Genomic DNA, 23,296 nt, shown 5'->3' with positions numbered 1-23,296 from the left:
GGAGATCTGCAAGGAGGACAATGCCTATATCAGAGAGTCTTGAAGCAGATTGCCCTTGTTCTTCCAAAGAGCACAGCTCCACTATATCATATCTCAGTGGCTGAAAGGCACAGAAGCAGATATGAAGAACACCCAAACTGTATTACCTTCTTATCCAACAGAAAGACATCAGGTTTTGCCAGGAACAGTATTAAACACAGAGTGATTTCCATTTTGGCTACCATCCCCAGTACATGATCTATAACCTCTACAGAATTTGAGAGTGATGAAAACACTGCCAGCTTCATGGAAGTGGACAAGTGGTGACTCAAAAGCACTTTCTTTGCCTTAAAAATATTGATGATTTAATTGCAGGAGTGGAGGAGTCAACAAAGATGTATGATCTGAGCTTTGCTTTTAAGACCTGGCTATATCCTGATGGCTATTCTAAATTATACTATGTTCAGTGATGTTATAAAAGGAAGAAAAGACAGGACATAATCAATCCTGAAGATAAAATAAATCACGAGTTACAAAATCACAAGACTAACCAGACAGATCATGGAAATAAGGGAACAGGAAAAAAGATGAACAAAAAAGTCCCAGGCAATCAAAAAACAACTGTTGTGTTCTCTCTTATTTGCCATTGCTGGCTATACTCTAAGAGTGGTTTGTGAGACATGTTTTGAAACTTTGGCCATAAGCAGAAGGGTTGGAATTACTGTCCAACTAAATGAAAAGATAAAAAGAAAATAAACCGCTGGAATTCAGGAGGTTGATTTTTCAAGAAATATGTCAGTTATTGTATTACTCATCATAAAATCACAGGGGCTGGCAACACTGCAGATCACCTAGTAACTCCCATCATAAGACCTTCGGGGTAACCATATGAAATATGTATTTTCAATTTTTCAGTTACAGCTGCCATCTCTAAGCTTAATGGCATCTAAGTTTAAATGGGATGTCACTCTTGCACATACCCTAGTACCTGGACACTGCTTTGGGCTGCAGTCCTTTATCTCAGCTATGAATTACCCCTGCAGGATTACCATGGGTACAGGACTTTGTGACTGTTTCTATTAAGATTAACAACAATGATTATCAACAGAGCTGAGACAGTCTCTGTAAAGCCAGATAAGAACTGTGTTTTACGTACAGCTAAAATATGCCAGAGGAAAACACGTTCCATGAATGTTTAACCCACCAGATACTTAACTATCCCTGTGGCAGGACTCCAGCAAACCACATTCCTATGGATTGTTTGCAGAATCTTTCATCCTCAATCTTAGACCCAGACCACTGACAACCAGGGAGCACAACAGCTGCCTTAGCCAGTACATAAAGACGTGCCTTTAAGTGCACTGACTGCAGTTTTGTTTGCAAAGTGGTTGGGACCTTTGCGTTGCTTTCATGCATGATCAAACCTCATCGGGGCTCAGAAAAGGATAAAAACCAAAATAACTTCCTTTTTGTGAACACACTTCTTTATGAAGTACTTGGAGAACATGCATGTCATGGCTTCTCCCTGTCACATAATGGCTTTTGCCTGTCATATGAAAAATTGCAAGTCACACCTATCAGATGACACAAATACAACTGTGAATGCAACGAGACGCACGTACAGCCCTGAAACCCATCCTATCCCAAAGCAGCCACTATGATTGAGGGGAAAGAATGATTTGGAGGGGCCCACTGGCTTTATTCAGGTATGCGTGAGCTACAACATACTCTTCAGTCACGACTGAGAAGTGTGCTAAGAAAGAAGAGGGCAGACTAGGTAAGCCCTTTTGAGCAGCTAGACTTAGCCAGAAGTAGCTTGGCCAGCCCCAGCCAAAGGAAGGTCAAAGCAGAAAAAGTGATTCACAGCAGGAAAGCCACTGCACTGAATTTGGGAAACCACCATTTCCCACCTATCAGCAGGCAAGGCACAGGGGAAGGTACATGCAGAGGGAAAAGACAAAGTGAAAAGGAGCAGCAGTTGGAAAATTTTGTTTAACTCGCCTCTGCAGTGGAAGTGCCTGGCTTATAACAGCAAGTGGAACTGGCAAAACTTTGCTTTAGGGATTGCTGCAGGCACTGACACAGAAACAGAATCAAATCTGGCAGGAGCTGGGGGGAGGGACACAACCAGAGAAAAACAGAGAGGGAACAGCATACTAAGCTGGAGATCTTGAAGATAAAAATAATTTTTGTATTGAAATCACTATAACTCTATTTTTAGCTGCTATTTCCAAAATGAGCTATTATTAGCAGTTTTAATCATGGGCTGGGCTCTGCTGTCTGATACAGGCCACAGCAATGAACTGCCTCAAACATGCCTAAGAACAGGGCCATGACTCCTGACTGACAGTTGTGCAGGTGTGAGGAGGCTCCAGTTCAGCACTTACCATGTAAGCATGAGCACATTCTGAAAATAGGGAATAAAAATAACATTATTGTGATGCCTCAAATAATGAAATGGATTTTTACCTGCAGATTTTTAACTTTCAGCTCTCTTCCACATTTTCTGGCCACTGTTTAGCACTCCATGGTAGGCAGAACAAAAGAATACTGTCTCCAGGCAAAGAGGCTGGAAAAAAATCTAAATGATGGCTTCCCATAGGGCTCTTAAATGGACATTTCATCTTCCCCTGACTTTAACTTGCAGCCTCCTTAACACAGCTGGTAAACAGCACATAGCACTGGAGAATCTGGTATGATATAACATGAAGATCAATTTATTCAACTATGACTACAGGGTCTAGGTTCTTTTCCCCTGCATAATGCATTAAGTTTGGAATATACTGGAAGTTGTCTCTAGTGTTTAATCTCTCCTATGGTTCAGATATACAGTGAATATTGAGTATAGCAATGCTCATCTGATTTGCAAGATAAGCAAAAAAAGCTTTCCTGCTTTGTTGGAATAAGCATGATTCATTGCTCAGAAGTGGCATTTGCATAACTAATTCTGACCTGTACAATAAAAAGAATATCCTGCATCTTCACCTCCTCTTGTATTTCCATCTGCTCAGTGAAAGCGGCCATTACTTCACTTGAAACAGAGCTGAAAGAGTATAAATACTGCAGCTTTATACAAATATTATTTTTCCAACTTATAGGCTCTGAAAATAGACAGCAGTCACTTGAGCATTATACAGTTATTTATGTGACTTTTTTTTTCATGACAGATGAGTCTGTGTGAAAGAAAACCCCAATGTTTAAAATATATACAATTAGGAACAACTCTGATTCAGAAAAACACAAATGTGCCTCCACTCTCTGCTACAGAACCTCACCAGTACAAAACCATGTAACTGTATCTTCTGAGTAGTTTGAATGGAGTTTCTGGACCCATCATACCTCTCCCTTCAGCCAGTTAAGAAAGCTTGTTCACAGTGGCGTACTTCTCTCCCCTCCTGCTCCCTCAACAGTCACACTGCCACCACCAATTCACTTCAAAATATGATAGGGCTCTTTATTTTTCATAATGATGAGAGGGAAGGTGAATCGTTTGTCCTGATGAAGGCACATATTCCCTCCAAAAACTTAATTTATATTTCTTCTCTTTATCTCTCTTACAACAAGAGAAATGAGGAATGTCCACCTTAAAGAGTCATTTGACCCTATCTTCAAGAGACTATTTATGAAACTCCCAGTTTTCAAGAGGGAAATTTAGAAGTCCACTCAGTACATGTGGAACAGAGTCTTAGAAAAATTTCTAATAATGTTATCATTAAGCTACTTCTATTAGCTGTTAAGTATTCCATAAAGACATATCCTTGCACTTCAGTTTATCTGCAAGGGTACTCAGTGTGCTCAGAGCTACATATAAACCGAAAAATCCACAAGATCATAAAAAATCATATTCTTAATGTCTAAGTGCTGCTTATCTGAAGGCATCCTTTCCTTACTTACTGGCGGTCTTAAATGTCTGTCTTGTGGTATCTGCTTCGTGCAAAGACAATCTTATCTGCCTTTTTAGGTACATCCTTACTGGACTGGCTACAGTTGGGAGGAAAGCAGAGAAGTTTTGAAGTCTCAGTGCAAACCTCTGCATCTTCTGCTAAATTTCTCAGTAGCAGAACACATTAGGACCTATGGTAGGGGCAAAGAGGCTAATTTCAAAGGAGCTTCCTGTAATACTGTATTGCCAAGCCCTGCTGGGCTTCCCATGGGGAATTGCACTTGTGATGGACAGAGTAGGTGGGCAAATGGGTACAGTTCCTATTTTTCCCTTACACAGACAACTGTTGTGCTGGCTCATTGCTGTGACACCACAACACGCTGTGCGGATGGAGCCCAGCCATCAGCTCCCACAGACCACTGCACAACCAAACACACACAGAAATCAAAAATAGTAACATACTTGCTTGGCCAAACACTCACAAATGACATTCTTACAGGGCTTGACTCATATGTAGTATAAGGCATCATCATGTCTAACTTTTCAAACAGCTTCAAGGAACTAAGTGCTGGCCTGGCATACACACGTGAGTTTAATGCATTAAATTAAAGGGGTGGAGGTTTTCAAGTTTTGTATGTGGATCTTCAAATCCTTTTAAAGTTGATTTACCTCGATACAGTTTGTATTAGGAACAAGTCCAGTCAGTCTTAAAACTGAGAATAACGACACACAAAGTTGTTGAGGTTTTCTCAATTACTTCTAAATCAACTATAAGATCAAGAGGTTTGAAATCTCGATGTGAAAAAAGCTTTCACATTACTGGACTATCTACCTGCAGCCTTTTCAACAGTAATAAGGAAGGCTGGATAGACAGCAAAAAATCATCTCTTCCAAATGCAAAATGGAAATTATTTAAAGACTGTTCTCTACACTGGCAGCATGCAGCAACTCAAGTGGCAAAAAGCCAAATATTTCTCCTGAAAATACAGTTAACTCTTACTAAAGTTAACCCTTGCTACAGTTAAACTCTTGTCAAATGTAAGCCCTCTGGTGTATTCAAAAGAGCAGATTAAAGGAACTAAAACATAAAGGAAACTGGGTAAATAATACCTAGAAGCAGCTGCTGTGCCTTGCAGAGGGTTAATGCAGACCAGTAGATGTTTATTAATACTGTTTGTTCAGTGAGGAGACTGGCAAACACTTGCAAACCCTCTCTGGTTTCAGAGAAACCTCCGGGAAAGGTTATGAAATGTGTTAGTTTGGGGGGAGACTTTTGCTTGCTTTGTAAGTAGTGAAAAAGAAGCACAGACATTAAGACTGTGACAAATCACACAAAACAGGAAATTTGAAGTTATGCCTGACTCCCCCAGGTTCCCTTTGATGCAACTGGGCTGCTCAGTGAGTCAGAAAAAGTATCACTCCTGTATTTGCCATATTATGCTCTTAATTTTAATTTTTATTAGCTTTACAGATATGCCCTTAAAACTACCAACACACACTTTTCTAACAGCTTTGGAAGTCGGAAGGCCATTCCCATCCTCCCTTTTAAATGGCTCCTGCCACATGCAGCTTTCCAGAACCCTCAGCAGAACTCTCCTTTGGGGATGCTGAAGCAGAGTCCCCCTCACACTCACACAGCTTTTCTGGCATCTTATTTTTAATGTTGTTCCTTTTTCATGCAAGGAAACACATATCTTGAGAACAACAACTGTCTGCCTCATGGGGAAGTCTTCAGACCATTTTAAGAAAAATTTATTTCTAATTTGTTTCTTAAGCATTGTGAACACAAAAGATCTTCCCTATTCTCTTGGGTGAGGCCATAGAGAAATACTTGCACAAACAATTTCAGTTTGGAAAAAACCAGCAGTTATGCTCCCCTGCTCATTATTTGTTCACATCCCTCATCGCACTTTCTCCTCTCTCACAGAGAAGTCAGACCACACCTAACCACACCTCCCTTCTCCTCCAAAGGCCAGTTTGACCCAGGAGAGTTCTCCAGTCTAGACGTCTATCTGACAACACAAACACAATAAAGAATGTGGCATGAGGAGCGGCAACCCACAGCTAGGGTAATGAAACGCTGCCTATTTCAGCAGCAGTAGCACTGTTGAGGGCAGACAAAAGTCTCTGTGGATCTACGGCTGCAGTTACTTCTGGGGCAAGGTCAGGCTGCCCAGCACCAGGGATATGGGAGGACCTGCTGTCTGCTGCTGTCTCCAACCTACAGTCTGGTTTCAAATGTTACTTGCCCTGAGACAGGAGATGTCACAGCCCTTCCAGGAGAGGAAACGGGCTCTACAGTTAGTCTTTTCTGCCAGGCATCATCACTGCAAGGGCAGATGGGACTTGCCTAGGACTCATCTGCATGGGTTATGATACTTCGGGCAGCACTCCAAGGACTGATGTTTCTCCCCAGAAATATTTGCAGAAGCACCTCAGGCCTCATAGCTCTTTAAATTCCCTGTGAAAGTAGATTGTAGTTTACTTTGAATTTGAAGTATAGTAAAAGGACTTTTGGTGTCTCAAGTCAGTTAACATTTATGGGAGACACCTAAGAAGACAGGTACTACTTTCTGTGACTGTTTCTTCAGCCATATAGAGACCTAGGAGATGCTTCCTCTTCACAGGATGCTGAAAGAGTCATAAGGAGTCTTGTTTATAGAATATAATTTTTTCAAGAGAAAGAATTTAAAAGAGGCAGAGAGTACTGCAAAGCACATACACCTTCTATCTGACATGAAACATCCGATTTTGCTGCAATTCTGTAATGTGAACACACAAAACAAAATTCAACCAGTCACCTCAATTCTGCATTGGTTCAGGGAAAAAGTCTGATGAACATTTACCTGAAACTACCACTACCCAAAGAAAAGTTTCACCTTTTGCTCTGAAACTTTTGCTGAACTGCAGCTTGTATCTGTATTTCCAAAGGGCCTGGTTCTGACTACCATTTCTTTTCTGTAAACTGGAAACAAGATCCTATGAAGCTGGGAATAATACTTCAGTCAAACAAAGCAAAACTTAAATAATGGATTTGGAATTTAAAGGAAAAAATATATGTCAAAAGCAGTCTTCAAATACAGCACAGTATCTGGAATGGGGTGCCTCTGTTCAAACATCAGTTTAAGTGTCACATTCACAAGTACGAAATACTTCATAATTATGAAGCACAAGATGCACAAACAGCTTAAGTAAGACGTAAAAGGATTTTAGGTACAATGGCATGGTTTGGAGCATATAAATTGCAGGGCTGCTGTTCAGTGCTTTAATTTCACCTAGGCAGAGGAATTTGAATGGATGTTCCTCACTCTTTTTCCACACACAACTCCATATTGAGGGTCTGTATTGCCCCTTCACAAGTGCACCTTTTGTGTCAACTGCTGGAGCACGTTCAAGTGATGAGTTAGGGGGTGCTTTGTGCCTGGAACCAGGACCCACATTCTCTAAGCATAATCTCAGCAACCTATACAACCAGGATTGGAAGTAACTGAGCAAACTGGCTTCAGCCACAGCTCTTAAGGTCACCTTAAGCAAGGATGAGGTCTGCACGGCGAGAGTCTCTATCCTGTACAATAGAAAACTATACATGTGTACACTGGTTACTGCTGAACCAAACCAGAATTGCAGTGGTGTTTTCTAATACACCAGTAAGTATGGAGAGAAGCTGCATGCACACAAAGGCTCACAGCTGCCCAATCAAAATAAGCATTTAAACGGATTAACCAGACAACTGTGCTTTCAAACTTGCAATCACCGTTACATGATTCAGAGGGATTTATAAATATTTGGTTTTACAGATAAAAGGAAGATATTAGCAGGATTTTTTAAGCATTCACTGCCACTATCTATCCCTCCCAGCCATAAACAAACAAATAAGGAAACAAAACAAACCCAAGGATGTTATGCATGCAAAATTTGTACTCACAATTTAAGACGTGGGGATTTTGGTTTAAGCTTAATATAAAAAGACAACTTACTAATGTAAAGAGCATAAACCAGCTCATTTTGTTTAGTTTTTTGAAGACCTCTGACCTTGAGTCATATTTGAGAGTTCTGGAAGGAATTTAAGTTAAGGTAAACTCCCCTCACCAGATGACAGTCCTACTATGGTACTAGTTTACAAAATAACATACAGATTCTGTTAAAACAGAATTCTGTGCAATTTCTTTCTCTGGACCTCAATATAATCTGCTAGTCTATTTGAAAAACTGTTTCCAAATAAGAAGTCTCATTTAACGAGTCCACGTCCTTAACACACACAGAGGCTCCTCTGTCAGTCAGTGATGGGCAAACATGTTTATGCAGAAGCTCCGTTCAGAGCTCCTTTTTGTGAGAAGACATTTTCCTCCAAGAAAATAACGTTTATGAACCATTCTGTCCCGACACAGCAAGTTTTGAATGACAGATTCAGGAAAACAGTATTAAAAAGAAATTACTCTCTTTCATAATCCATCAGCTCGGCTAAAATAGTAAATCAGAGGAAAGTTAGACTCAAATGTAATCCCTTAGGGAGAGAATCACTTCGAATAGATTTGAGGGAAAATACACATCCTTCTCAAATTCAGTAGTTTCGATGGTTTTAGTTGTCTCTGTCAAGTTACATACAAAGAAGCAGAATCAGAGAATTTAATACCCTGGGGATATGTTATCTTGATAGATGAATCTAGCTTCCACAGCTGTTAATGGGAATTGTATACTGAGGGTTGAGAAAAGGGCATATGCATAAAAATACACAGTTCTAATCATATTCAACCTTAGGAAAACTTTCTTTTGCTGAATTGTGTTGCAGAAATCCTACTGCTGTGGCTTGCTGTTAGTGAGTTATCAGATTTTTTGGTAAAGAAGTATCTCTCCCAACAAAGCAACATCTCCTTTATCTGCCAAAGGTAAATTTGCTAACATATCCCCCAGCTATTAGCTGTTCCTTTTAATGCACTTGCAAATGACTCCCTCCAGTTACCTTTGAGACAGTGAATCACTAGCTGGCAATACCATCCTGCTGAAATAAGGGAAAGAAAATCAGCTCCTTCATTTCCATTTGAGGCTGAAATTTTGCTGGGCTTAAAGGAAAATTAAAGCCTTGAATGAAACCTGCCCATTCTGAAATAAGTAGGTGTTTCACCCCTGAATACATCTCTTGAAAGTTCACTGAAAGGTCCTTATCTTTGCCATTATTTCTAAGTCACATGCAAACAATTCATTCACCATACTATAAAACTGAGTATTTTGAGGACAATGGCTTCTATAAGTGTGCATGATCCAGCAGGTAAGCCCTCACATTAAAAAAATTAACAGTGGACATTAAAAAAGTGTTTGCCTCAGCCCTCATTTTTCATTCTGACTTTTCTTTCTTATTAACTACACCAGTGCTAGAAGCTTATCAGTGAAGAGGAAGCTTCAGTTTAGGCAGTTTACAGCTTAGGAAATGTGCACAAGTGCTTTCAAAGGAAAGGCCTAGTCTAGATGAGAACCTTACATATTTATATTTTTTTTGGACTGTCCTAAATCAATTCATCTGCATCCTCCAAAATTCTCCTCCCATGACTCCTTTAGGGCAAAAATCCTTAATGATACCTTACAAGAAGTTTGGAAGCTGTCTGAAATCTCCCATTCCTAATGTTCTGAGGACTTCAAAAAACTGCAGGCAAATAAGTTTTGCTCCAAGAAAGAGAACCAGATCACTCTGGCTCCTGTAAGACTGATACCACAGAAGACTCCTCGAGGGAATTACAGCCTCATAACATACAGTTGCCTATTATTTATTCTGTGACCAGATTCTCAGCTGGTATAAATCAGGGCAGGTTCCTTGCCTTCAACAGAGTAAGCTGATTTATGCCAGCTGACAGTCTGGCCCTGCATGCCTTCCACTTGCACAATGTTAGGTTTTAAAGAGACCTGTTAAAGTGCCCCAGGCATGTAAGAACCATGGTTGAGTTTTTACTTGGAAAATGTTGCTCTGAGGAGTAAAACTGTGGGGCCTTCCCTCTGTTCTCTGAATGCACTGCTCAAATTCACTTACTTTTCTAAAAGAACAAAGTCTCTAAGCTCTAACAGAGCCACAACAGCATAGGGAACACAATATGGATTTTCTAATGTCCCCTGCATAGACCAGGTTTTTTTTTTTTTAACTGAGCTTAAATGCTGCATTAAATGAAGCTCACGAGCAATGTTTTGGAGGAACTGATCAGCTGCAAAGAGGGCAGATGTGATCTTTCAAAACTTATATTGCTGATCCCTATAAACAAGCGATAAAGAATATGGTGTGATTTTCAAATCACTGGCTGAGCTTACAGCTTTGGCTGCTTAATAAATCTTTCCTTTTTACCTTAAAACCTCAGATTTCTACCTACAGAGCAGGCCAGAAGCTTGTTTGAGAGTGTGGGCTGAAGTCCTCAGGTACAAATAGAGGATAGGATGTAATAGAAGACAGCTTTCCAATACCTCTAGTTTCAGATTGCTATTTCAAAGGCACAACGTTAATCCCAGATGTCATTGTAGTCATGTACCTGCTGGGTTGTAAGCTGAAGGATGTAAGTGTGAGGAAGCACTCTTCTATTTGTTCCTGAAATCTATTTATTTCAGTCAGATTTTTGCAAAAATACTACTCTAGGTGAGTGGAGAACTGGAATTCTGGAATCAGACTACAAGGAGTGCTAGTAATCAAAATTGTAGTTCCTTTGCATGACAGAAATTTCTGAATACAGCTTATTATTATGATATTAAACAAATACTAGAAGATACCAGTCATTCAGAGCATTGCCATTCCCACCCAACAAGGAGAAAAATCAACATGTGGCTACAGGTCAATGTTAAAAGCACTGTCAAGAAAAGGTTTTTCCTGCCCCACGAAGTGCTTCAACATTTCATACATTTTCATATTCACAACCAGAGTGAAATCATAATCATTTGAAGTGATGGGTGTGGGGGATATCTGTGCATGCATGCACAGCAAGAGAGTGACAGCCCTCCAAGATCCTGGGCAGAGTGGATAGGGGGAGCTCCAGTTTCAAGCGTGCCTTCTGTGAGTCAGGCCATGCACTTGAGCCTGCCATTCTTCCATTGACCAGTGATTATTTAATTATTGATTAATGATTATTTCTCTTTCTCTCCCTATCTTTTGATATCAGAAATTACACTGTGGACTACGGAAGAAAAAAAAAAGAAAAAGGAAAGAAAGAGAAGGTTTCCCGATGAAAGTTTAATGGAAACTGGTACATTTCCACAAATTGTTTCAGTTTTGACAAATCAGCATTTTCCCATGAAAACAGTGTCAAAAACTCTCAACCAACTCTAATTTTAACCAGATTAACTCAGGGATGAATGCCAGCAGGAAGTTCTTACTAAATACCAGTTGTTTGAGCAAAGGAAAACTACTCCTTCCCCTGACGATCTTCCCAGAGGTGAAAAGGCTTTAAAACCCATATGAAAAAAAGGACAGGTAGTTCCAGCTGTAACAATGACAAAGGCAAGAAAGAGCAAGGAAAGGGCAAATTAAAAAAAATATGCACAAAAATGGACAAACCAACAACTAGTATTTCCCCTGACACTACTAATGTTACTGTTTCTTAAAATCTGAAACAGTTGCTAAACTTTGCAGCGATGCAAACGAATGAACTTTAGTCTATATGAACTGCAGGGCAGACTTCTTCATACATGCTTCAATTTAAATTCTGCTTAAATCCTAGAAGCTAATGGACACACACAAATGAGCAACTCCTGGTGAGTTTTGTGAGTTCTAACTCCTACTCTAGGTGAGTTTTTCCATCAGTGGATGGCATTTGAAGCACTTTACTCTCTCTACGTATCTTCCCCTAAACTTCTGTACACAACTAAATCTGTGTTCTTTCAGGCAATAGGATCTAAATGGTTGTACCCAACCAAGGCTAGCGCTGCTGCTCTGTCGTCATGTCAGAATGAAGACATGATACGAAAAACAACTGTTGAAGACTTGGCTGGGTCAGTGAGAAACCAATTCTGCAAATCTTTAGTATTGACTCATTGCTTACACTGGCATAAAGATAAGTGGCACTTGCCTTAAGTACAATGCCTCGTCCCAGTGTGTGTGCCCACTCTTTGTTGTAAAATGCCCTGTGGTTATAAGTTTCTCCACTGTTTCTTAATACAACACGTATCACTTCCACCTGCCAGTGAAGTTAAATTTTTCTCTGTCAAAACCAAAGCATACTTTTTCTGGTTTTAGTCTATTTTAACCTTCCAGAATTAGAGCTCAAGAAAAAATACAAATATTTTGTCATCACTTTTTACTTTATTCTTGATTTAAGAGTTTAAGAAACAGTTCTCATTATCCTGTAGGGGAAAAAAAAGGAACAAAACCTGCTCTAACACCAATAAAATTTAATGCTAAAGACCTACAAAGTAAATTAGAATCTCAACACAAAATCTCTTAGGCTGGGACTCAGCCAATTGCTTTTTCTTATCAGGACTGGCTCTCCACTACTTCATGCTGGAAATCCCTTGTACTCTCCAACATCTGCACAGACTGGGTGGTATCTTAGTCAATTTTACTGAGTTTGCAATGCTCTGGGAATACAAACTACCTAATCTCCCTGGGATGTGCCTACCTGGGTATTTCCCCTGAGTCAAAGGGCTCCTATGTGGCAAAGGAGATGATACACCACTGGTCTCCCACCCACCTCTCAACATCCTTTCATTCCTCTGCTCACCAGGTGCCAGAAGGACTGTGGGAACCATGTGCAGACCAGGAATGTGACAACTCACCTCCCTCCTGCTGATCCCAGGCCCACAAAGGTGCTTGGAGGTGCTGCCTTTCACTGTGCCACCAGCTCTCAGCTGTAGCCATGCCAGCCAGTGTGGACATGGCACACTTTCAGATCAGAATCTGTCCCTGCACTAGCGGTAATATTTCATACCTAGCTGATAGAAATGCACCCTGTTACACAAAACACAGGAGTAACAGATTGGCCCGTCTAGTTGCTTTTGCTCATTCTGGCTATACCAAAAGTAAGGCACAACTCTTCTGAGGTCCAAGGAGTGACAGAGAATGCTAGAACAGTACATATAGCACATACATACAATATTGACAAAAAACTTGCTATGCCACAAATGTAAAAAATATCACCTTAAAAATATCTCTCAGAGGAAATATAAGCATCAGAAACTCCAGCAACTGGTGCTACAGTGATACTATGCTCTGTTTTTTCTTCCCTTCAAAAGAGCAACTCCTTCCTAAAAGCCTTTGGAAATAACAAGCCAACAAAAACCCCCACGAACCAATCAATGAGGAATTTTCCAAGAGCCTGACACCATACTTCTCCTACATTCTGAGTTAACTTTGTCAAAATGACAACTTTTATCAGGCACCATTATAGGATTCTGCATCATTGAAACTAACAATTCAACCCAGAAAGGAGTACTTTGAAGCAATGTTGTTTGGCTTAATGTAGATGATATAATAGTAAGCCCTCATAAAATAAAAGTGAAAAAATATTATGACTATGAAAAAATCTGAATTATTCCATTGTCCTTTTTTTTTAATTACTTCTGAAACTGTTTCAGAAAATCTGCTACAACTCCATGCAACTCTACTAATGCTAATGGAAATATATTCACCTGCAGCAGCTTAAGATCCAGCTCATCACTTTTTAATAGAAACCATTCTTATATGGAATTCAACATCTGAATATTATAGAAGGATGTTAATGCCAAGGAGCTAAAAATAGCATTTAAAGTGTTTTTCAAAGTCTTAGGTATAAGAGCCTTACAATTCAAGGATACCCCATAAATAGAAGAAAAATACAATAATATCTCTGATATATTCCTACTTCTTTCATGAAATATCTGAAAAATTGCTAGTTTTAATGGGGGATAGGAATGCATTTTAGACTTAATCATGTTACAAACATGTTCCATCATGCTACAAGATATTTGTTCTCCTAATTCCCTCTTGCAAATATCTGAAGCTTTAAATTTGATTTTCACACTATAAAATTAGCTAACTACAATATAGATTTTAAAATATTAAAGAGACAGTAAGGCAAGTAGAGTTTGGCTGAATGGAGAAATTAAGTTCCTGAGGTTCAGAAATGAACAATTATTACACAGATGATTCCAAGAAACAAATTTCTTGTAATGATAACCCAAATATAATTTACAGATTCACATTCACTTGGATACAGCAGCATCAGTTTCTTATGTGGGCAACTCCTGGTTTGCACTGCCAAGTACTGATTAAATACTCAATGTAGCATTCACAGTCCTTCAAAAATCACACCTTGTCCCTTCACGCTATGGAAAAAACCCTTTAATTACTGGTGTGCAGTACAGGACATGAAAGCATCTTTTTCAAAGCAGATCATTCCCTTTCAGTCTATTCATGAACTTGTGGGTTTGTCCAGATTCTTTATGGGAATCTGTCGTTCCTACCTAATACTTTTCTGTGAAGAATGTTAAAATGAAATTTTAGCTGGGGCTTTACTAACCTATCCAACAAGAGTCAGCTGGTTAGTAGACATGTCTGGGAACTGAGCTCTCCTGAGACTGATCTCTCTCCTTTTTCAACCTCACCGAACTGCTGAACTATTACAAAGTAGCTCTTTTTTTTTTTCTTTTTTTTTCCTCAAAACATTTGGCAGCTCTAGTTTTCATTTTGATGTCAAATAACTACCAACCAAACCTCACACTTTCTGCCCCATAGAACTGTTTTCTGACCAGCTCATCCTGTCATATTCACAACATGATCATACAGTGATTATTAAAACAGCTTTTGGTGCTATAGGATGCATTATCTGACAACAGGTCTACTCAGTTTTAGTTATTGTAGCGTGCAGATGAAGATCAGTATGAAAAATGCTGAATTGTAACCAGTCTACATACTTTTTCCTCACTGAACCTACGGCGAAAGAAAGAAGAACAAACTCTTAAGCTATATTCACTTTTAAAAATCTACCTGTTGTTTGAGACTGTCTCTAACTGGTTGCGTGGGGCAAAAAAAAGTATAATAATCAATAATACAAGAGTAACAGAAGTGGAGCATTTTTATTGAAAGTTTTTTTGTGATAGGAACTCACAAAAATCTGGGGCCAAAATGAAAGTCATCATTAGTTGAGTATGATTTATATTAATAAGAAATAATAAAATTATATATCAAAAGTAGCAATAAGCTGCACATCTCAAATTAGAAATAATATAATTTTGAGCCCTGGGACACCACAGTCTTATTCTTGCACTGTTTTTCCTTCTGCCCCAAGCTTCCATGAGTAACTTCAGAGGTATGTAAAACCTGTTGACTTTAACAGGATTATTAATGAAGCATGAAGTTATTCATAACTTTATGTAGCTAATGGCAGTAGCTACACAAGGGTTATCTACTTTATGTTATTGTGTTTGAGCCACAATTTTGAGATTGCTATGGGCCACGAATAGACCACAATGGAGAATCAGAGGGCACAGAGAGCAGTATGTAAAGCCCAGTTGTTTGCATATCTTACCTGAAGACTAAAACTAGGTGTGCTATCAGACATGTCAGAAATCTACTTAATTCTTCAAACGTGATTCAGATACAGTTTTGCTGTAATCTGCTGTTCTCTTTATGTTCACCAGTTGTGCTGCAACATGATTTAGGCCCTAACCTTGCTGTTACAGTTAGTTCACAGATGTAGGTAACTACTGGTAGGACAGAGACAGAAAGCTTATCAGCATAGGGACCTTGTTTCTGCAGCAGAATTTTAAGATCTTAGTACATTATCAATTATGATATGAAGAATACTGCAAGCCACAGCCTCAAAAACCTATCTAAGGATGCCTTGGTAAAAGCAGAGCAAGGAATGGAAAGGGTCATTAGGAGTGAGTCAAACAGCATGCGCAGTCACTGTTACAGGAGTGACTGTTACTCAGTTCAATGCTCACAGTCACGGCTAAACTTCGCTGTTGGCAGAAACATACGAAGCCCAAGTTTTTGGTAACCAGTTGCAGATCCACGTGGAGCGGGCTCTGTGGCCACGCACAGGCCCTCGGCTTTGAAAGCCAACACGCAGCGGCTCAGGCCATGTCCACCCGAGGCACCTCCCAAGCCTGTCCCCGAGGCAGTGCTGGGACAGTCGGTCACATCCCGGAGCGCGCTCCGCAGGGCGCGGGCCGCGGGTCCGTCCGGGGCTGCCCCCATCCTGCCGGCCAGGGCTCACGGTGCTGCGGGACCAGGTGCGGAGCTGCCGCGGCGGCGCAGGCAGGGCCAGGCAGCCGTTCCCCCGGCGACAGCAGGCAGCTCCCGAGATGCCCTCTCCGGGCTCCTTCGGCCCGAGCAGACCCTGCTGATTTCCTGCCAAATCCGCTCTTTTCTCCCCCTTCTTCCTCCACGAACGGACCTCAGCATTGGCCGCGAAACCCCGAGATTCCCAGCCCTTTCTTCCCCTCTTATGTTCCCGCAGTGCCACTAACAAACACGCTCACCCCTCCCGAAATATTTCCAGCCTCAAAACTTTCTTAGCAAGTGTGTGCCCCGTCTCCCGCGGCGGACGCCTGTCGCCTGTCCCTCGCCTCCTGCCCCCTCCCGCCCCGCTCCGCCGCTGCCCGGCCCCCGCAGCTGTCAAGCGGCAGTCCGGGCCGGCGCGCACTTACCCCGAAGCAGAGCGGGGACGGAGCTGCCCATGAGGAGCCAGAGGGCAAGGCGCAGCAACAGCCGCCGCAAGCTCCTGGGCAGCCGGGGACTCATCGCGCAGCCGGCTCGGCTCGGCACGGCCGGCGAGCCGCGGGCGGGGCGCGGGGGCGGCGGAGAGGCCGCGGCGGCGGGGCCGGCGGGGAGCGGGGTTGCAGCTCCGCTGCTCGGCACCGCGGGTGACTCACTGAAAAACTTCACTTCGGCGCTGCAGGGGAAACAGGAAATCTTAAACTTCGCAAACAGCTGGGCAGGACTTTCTTACTCTCACAATAGTTCCTTCTCCCCCTTCCCGCAGTCACCCCCTCCCCTACACTCGCCCTTTTTTTTTCCCTTCTTTTTCTTTTAACATGAAACCTCACCCAGTTTGGTGTCAATCATCTGCCAGAGGCCAGCCCCTCTCAGGTCTGGCTCTCCCACTACAAGCGCGTCGGGGCCAGCCCCGACGTGCCGCTCGGATCCCTGCGCCTTCCTCCCTCCGAGGCGGCGACCGGCCACGGCCACCCGCCCGCGCTGCCGGGCCCTGGCGCTGCACGGGTGCTTGCGAGAAGGCTCAAGGTCGAGCGGAAACCGCCAGCTCGGAGGGTTCCTTTTCTCTATGAGTTGAAAAAGACCCAATCGTGTCATTTGGGGCTTGGGGACTTTCCTGAGCTCCTCGTCGCATTCGTAACCCTGACCTTAACGATGCCGCTGCAGCCTATTTGCCCCACTGCGGAATTCATTTCGGAAAGAAGGACGTAACCCCCAGATGAACTAAAGGATGGTATAGGGGAGGTTGAAATTAAGGTAATAGTAGGAAATGATCACACAGACAAGCTGGGCACTCAACTTGCAGATGTTGAAGCTGATTGGAACACCTTGTCACCTGCTTCTTATTTTGCACTTTGCTCCCAAATGGGCTGGATGTGCAATGCTTGGTCTCAAATGCTGTGTATGTGAGACACAGGTGAAGTTCTTCTCCATCCCTCCCCAAAGTACCAGAGATTTTGGCTTCTCCAGAAGGGAGAAATTTCAGCTATGATTCAGGAGTAGGACCACAGTGGTGATGCTAGTTTTGTATGGCCCAGTTAGAGACCATAAGGAGCATTAGACTTTCAATCTCAATAAGGCTGGAGCTTTCTGCCAGTATAAATCCAGCCGTTACATAGCCAGCTGTTGTCTTGAGACTCATTTTTGGCTTACAGCCTTCCTTCCTCTCTGAGTTAAATGGCTGGGCATTGATTGAAGGGCAAACTGATGCACACGGGGATAATCTGAAGATGTTTGTTCAAAAGTTGGTGATTTGCTTTTGCCTTGGTTGCAACACTAGATAGAGATACAGATCTCTGTATTTTGGGAAAAGGGCTAAGCCTTCAGGGGGAATATATGTAATCATGTTCTGACTGCCCCAGATCAACTCTGCTTGAATTTGGAAAAGTTTGCATAAAGAATTTAATTGGCCTATAACAGAAGTTAAAAAAATCATTGTGATTTTATTTAAATTTAGTTTTAAAAAGTCCCTAAATGCATATTTTCACCATGCAGTCTCAATTTATGGTGCAAAAATCTCACAAACCTCTCCAAGAGCATGTTCCTCTCCCCCTCCCCTTTTAAATATAGCCAAGATTCACTCAAACACAGTTACCACCTTCTAGTGGTAAGAAAAAATTTGGACTTTGAGCACAGACTGAAGTGCTCTTATCAACTCCTGTGCACACTATCTCTGTTCTATAAGCTTGACTGTGTTTTCAGTATCCACTTCAACAAAAGCATTTCTCAATCCCCATCAGCATATACTGTGTACTGTACCTTGCTGTCTCCTTGTAGCTGTCAAGTTGTAGGTGCCAAAGAGCTGCTGTTTGCTTAGAAAGTTGGCTGTGTATGCTGAACTCCTCTGTTAGTTTTCAGTGACTAACTTCCAACGTGAAAAAGAAGTTTAAAAGCCACTAAATACAGATTCAAAGTTGTCACAATCCAGGCATGACTTGGCAAGCCGGCCTCTACCTCACTTACATCTCCCTCACATGAGTGCCATGGATCTTCTCCCAAATGGGCACGTTCTGACCAGTCTCTCTCACCCAGGATCTGGCCCTAGGAGATGGGCTTGCAGGAGATGGAGGCATTGGGAAGGACTGTACTCAGGTATCCAATAGTCTCACACCCTTGTGTGCAGCCTGTCATCACAGCCCCTCTCTCTCACAAGAGGCACCTATTACCCACTAAGTAAGGAATCTTCTACAAGTGAACTCCAGAAGTCTGATGTTTCCACTTGAGCAGTGTTTTTGTTTTCACAGATCCATCATGCAGTGAGGATTGTGCTACAGCTGTGCTTTGGATGTTCAGAGAACCCATGAGAGTGGTAGGTGCTACTAAAAAGTTTTTGGGTTGAAGGACTATCTTTCTGGATATCCTCAGTGGAGGAGTAGTAACTTTGTCACCTATAGCCTATGTGGAAGTTGAAGAAACCACAGTTTTGTTCACAGATTTGTCCCAGACAGGCTTATTAGCAAAAGCTGCCTTTTTGAGTACTATAAGCCTCCTGTTAATGGCCCAAATGCAACTTAATCAGGATTTCCTGGGCGACCAAAGAACATAAAACAAGACTGAGCTGATCATTTCATTCCACTTCCTTGTTCATACTTCCCAATTCCCTATTTGCACATATCAGTTTGTCACTTCTAGATTGAAACTCTGACCATTCAACCTCAGCCTGAGGTAGAGAAAGAGCCCCCTACAAAGAGCAGAAAATTAAACGCAGAAATAATCAGCTCCAGCCTCACATGGTAAGGAAGGGGCAGCTAATTTCAGTTCCTCACTCAGAAAGGCAAAATATTGAAGCATTGGATATTATACATTCTTTCTGAGTCTTGGAAAGAAATACTCAGAACACAAAAACAAGCTGATACCTCTTCTATCCCCGATCCTCCTAGTGAAGATAAGCTACAGTTTTAGGTACAGCTTTTAAAAGAGTCCATAAAAACTAATGAGTATAAATGAGCTCTCTTTGCTATTACAATTATTTTTAGCTTTCATTGTAGTATTTCTGTCAAAATCCCATGAGAACTACACCATTATTCTCATAGAAAAATGTTTTCTACCTTCTACAAAACTGTTGTTACTAAAATCTGTTGTTTCACTGTACTTACCATACACTCAACTCAAAATCATTCTACTCACAGTCAAGAACTGCTGATGTGCCCAATAAAGTGATTCTTTGGATTAGTTTATTAACTTCAGTGTTGCTTCATTTAAGAATCCCAGAACAAGCTACTTCCCAGATCCACTAACTCAGGATAGAGTAATGCCAATACTGTTGCACTAACACAACAATATTTGTGCCTACATAAAGCTAATATATGTGGTGTAGAGTGAAAACTTCTTGCCTTACTTTAGCTGCCTAAAAGGTAGCCTTGGAGGGAAGTTCCAGGAGATGGTTGAGACAATCCACCACCTATCCTGCCATCTAAAGGAGCAGTCTCATTTGTTAGGGTGTAGTAGGATATTTCCAGATCAGGTTCAAGAGCTAAAAGATGGAGGACAAATACTAGATTAACAGAACTGCCATTATGGTGGCAGCAGGCTATTAGGTCATCTACATTCCCTCAGCCATCCAAGGATGGAAAGGAGTCTAGATATTTTAAAAACCTTTGAGTTACATGAGCTGATGATAGAGACCAGTTAGCCCAGTCACCTACTTTTGAAGTATCTAATGTTAGATGCCATGAATCCTAAAGAAAATGCTCTTTGAATTGTACAGATCACATAAAGTAAGGTACAAAATGCTTTACTGTCATTGCATTCACAGTCATTGGAGTTACTGCCTGTGATTTTCATTTGAAATTACACAAGGCAATCAGGTATTTAGTATGTTGATATTACCTTGACAGAACTATTAATTACAAAACTGGAATAAGTAGTTTGACCAAATAAAAACATTGATGACTCTGAATAAGTTTTGTCATGACTACTTTCAAAATAAAAATAGGAAATCTGCTTGAAAAATTGACACATCCCATTTTCTTGGTTTTGGTATGATACAGTTTGGGGCTTTTTTAAAGCAGACAATTAGATTTGATTTTTTTTTTATTCTCTCCATGTTACATATTTTTTAAAAAATGGGAACAACATACACTTTGATTTCACTGCAGTGAAAGAGGAGTTTTATTTTTCAGGGAAATTTTGGCATTTCAGTTCAAATCAAAGTCAAATTTTGTAAGCCTGTACTATTTGAAACTCAAAACCTCTGTTCCCTGCAGTGCTCTGTTCACAAAACTGACATTTGCCTGCTAATTTTCAAATTGAGGGTGCCTGGCATAGAGTATTGGCCTTTCAGCATTCTTGATAAAAGCTCTGCCTGTCTTGTGTATCATTTGCTGAAGAACATATCGTCCCCTTTGGAGTAGTGTGAAACTGTTGTGCTTTATATCTCTGCTTGCATCATGTTTCTCCCTTAATTTAGGCTATCACAGAGCATAGAATTACAGCTACTGTTAAATGCAGTTTTCTTCTTTTGCATAATCACCAGTTTTAACTTGTTAATAATGATTTGCACCATTATGAGAACACACACAGCCTCAAGCAAGGACATTTACAAAAGGTTACAGCCATTGTAAAATGTTTGGAAAAACTCATAAAAAGTGTTTGGACTCAACACAGCATTATGCTTATCTCACAGATATAATCAAATTAAAACATCTGTTGTGTGTAATCATCCATCAGGAGAAGGAAATCAGCTTGTTATCAACTCCTGCATACATCAGAGGCAACAAGAATAATGTTATCTTCCAGACTTATCTTGGTAAAGCTTTCTGTACAAATCTCCTGAATGACACTTAGCAAAATGAAGGGTTGAAATATTATTCAAATTAGCGCTAGACTCTCAGGGCACTGCTGTTCACATGATCTCTGACTTTTAGCTATAATGCAAATCAACCATTTTTAAGCTTCACTAAATTGGCTTCTTCTGTGTTTACTGTGTGTATAAATAACCCCCAACAGTGAAAACAGAAGTACATTAGCGTCAGAAGAGATATCCTTTTGCAGTGCTTCTGGCAGGAAGCACCATTAATCTCACCACACAACCTTTTAAATGAAAACTTCTATTTTTCTAAAAGCAAAGGACATTTGGAGACTTCATACTGTTTTTTCAGCTTCTTGTACTTCTCACGATGGGTATCTGAGCTGGGGGTAAACCTTGCACACTTCTGTAAATGTGTTGTATTTTTTTGTTTTGAATCTTTTACATGTACAAAGAACTAGTAAAATTAGGTCTAGATGATGTGGCATTTTAAAAGACATGGAAAGAAATTATTATAGATATACTATAGAGATAATTTAAGTTGCTCAAAAATATGGTTACCCATGTAACCTGTCTCAGTTACCACATAATTTGTAGTACTTGTTACCATCAAAGCTTGTTTTTATAGGCTCTTCATTGGAAAGAATTTGAACACTGAATGCCAAGGCTCAGAAAATATCTGAAACTATCAAAGAACTTCAGTAGTATAACAGAGGCCCTTCTGTTTCATTTTTCCCACAGGAACAAAAGGGAGTTGTGAATCTATAATAGAATATATCCCTAAATCTAATCTGAAAGAATCTTAATACTTCAACCACAAAGCCCCAGAAATGAAGAAAGTATCCTCCCACCCCACCAAGCAGAAGATCATGTCTGTGTTATTCAGGAATGCAGTACAGTGATGATGTTAAACTGGCTCATTTGACCACGATCTTTAAACAAATTTATTTGCGATAGCACAGCTGTTCCTCTCAGGAAGGAAATGCATGGTTCCATAATTTTATCTGCAAGGCAACTTTAAGATCTGTGGTCACAAGAGGTGGCTACTGTGCTTTAGAGGTCAGAAGCAAAGAGTTCAGGAGGATCCAGAATGCCTTGGGAGTTGGATATTGTTTCAACAGAGCTGACCCTGTAACAAATGAGCTGTGGCTTTCAAATAACGTTGCTAATAAAATTCACTTTTGTTATTTTCCTCCTCTGTGACTAAGACCTTAATCAAACTAGCCTGTGAGCCCCATTTTCTGTTTGTGCACACACACTCTTCCACATCTTCCAGCTGGTGAGACATCTCCCCAGCTGTAGGATGCTCTCCATGCAATTCTCCCAGCCCTGAATGTTGGGCAGGCATTTCCCTTCACAGCTCAGGCCAGACTATCTGGGCTACCATCAATAGTTTCAATCCCTGGCTGTAGCAGTCTAATACACAGCAGTGAAGATTACACAGTGCTCACCTGAAACTCTCAGGTGAAGGATACCTACTCCAACTGGTAAGTATGGACAAACCTTGGGGGCATTAAAGACCTCTGCAAGGATCAGGGAGAGGTTGTTAGTTCACAGCTTCAATGATATTCAATGCTCACTACATCATTAGGACAATATAGGGGTTATTAGAAAAAGTTTAGTGTAATTTAAACCCATTTTATTACCATCTGTCAATATTAAAGCATTAAAAATATTCCTTAACACTTATTAAAGTGTTAAAAAGATTCCTTATAATTGACTCCACAGTCAATAGAGAAATAACACATGCATTTTCTGTCAATTTGGCAATACCCCAAGATCTGTGCCCAAATACTGACTTCAGTAATGGAACAAACGCACATTGCTAGTTCAAAATCAGTTTTCCCCTTCCATTAAAAGGTATATAACATTTCTTGCTCAACATTACTCTGTCTGTAAGAATATTTTTGCATCTCTGGTGACCTATGGCTGGAACAAGCGATTGGCAATTCTCCTGCCTACTGAAAACTGAGCTACAATTGAGAATGATGAGGGATGAGAGTGTGAATGAATATTTAGTGTATCT

The 23,296-nt window shown here is 40.9% G+C and overlaps 1 protein-coding gene across 2 annotated transcripts in view; it reads right to left on the bottom strand.

The window, feature by feature from the left end:
- TGFBR2 (transforming growth factor beta receptor 2) overlaps positions 1-16,815 on the bottom strand; it is a 55,658-nt gene extending 38,843 nt beyond the window's left edge. The window contains exon 1 of one of the 2 annotated variants that reach the window (XM_071561130.1): positions 16,457-16,815. In XM_071561130.1, the coding sequence (XP_071417231.1) occupies positions 16,457-16,550 (94 nt within the window). In that variant the 5' untranslated portion in view covers positions 16,551-16,815. Of the gene's footprint in view, positions 1-16,288; positions 16,307-16,456 lie in introns of those variants that run through there. The other variant, XM_071561131.1, reaches the window with a different exon arrangement.
- Between the last annotated feature and the right edge of the window lie 6,481 nt (positions 16,816-23,296).

This window comes from Pithys albifrons, chromosome 7 (genome assembly GCF_047495875.1).
Source record: "Pithys albifrons albifrons isolate INPA30051 chromosome 7, PitAlb_v1, whole genome shotgun sequence".
NCBI lineage: Eukaryota > Metazoa > Chordata > Aves > Passeriformes > Thamnophilidae > Pithys > Pithys albifrons.
This window is presented reverse-complemented; position numbering and strand designations above follow the sequence as displayed.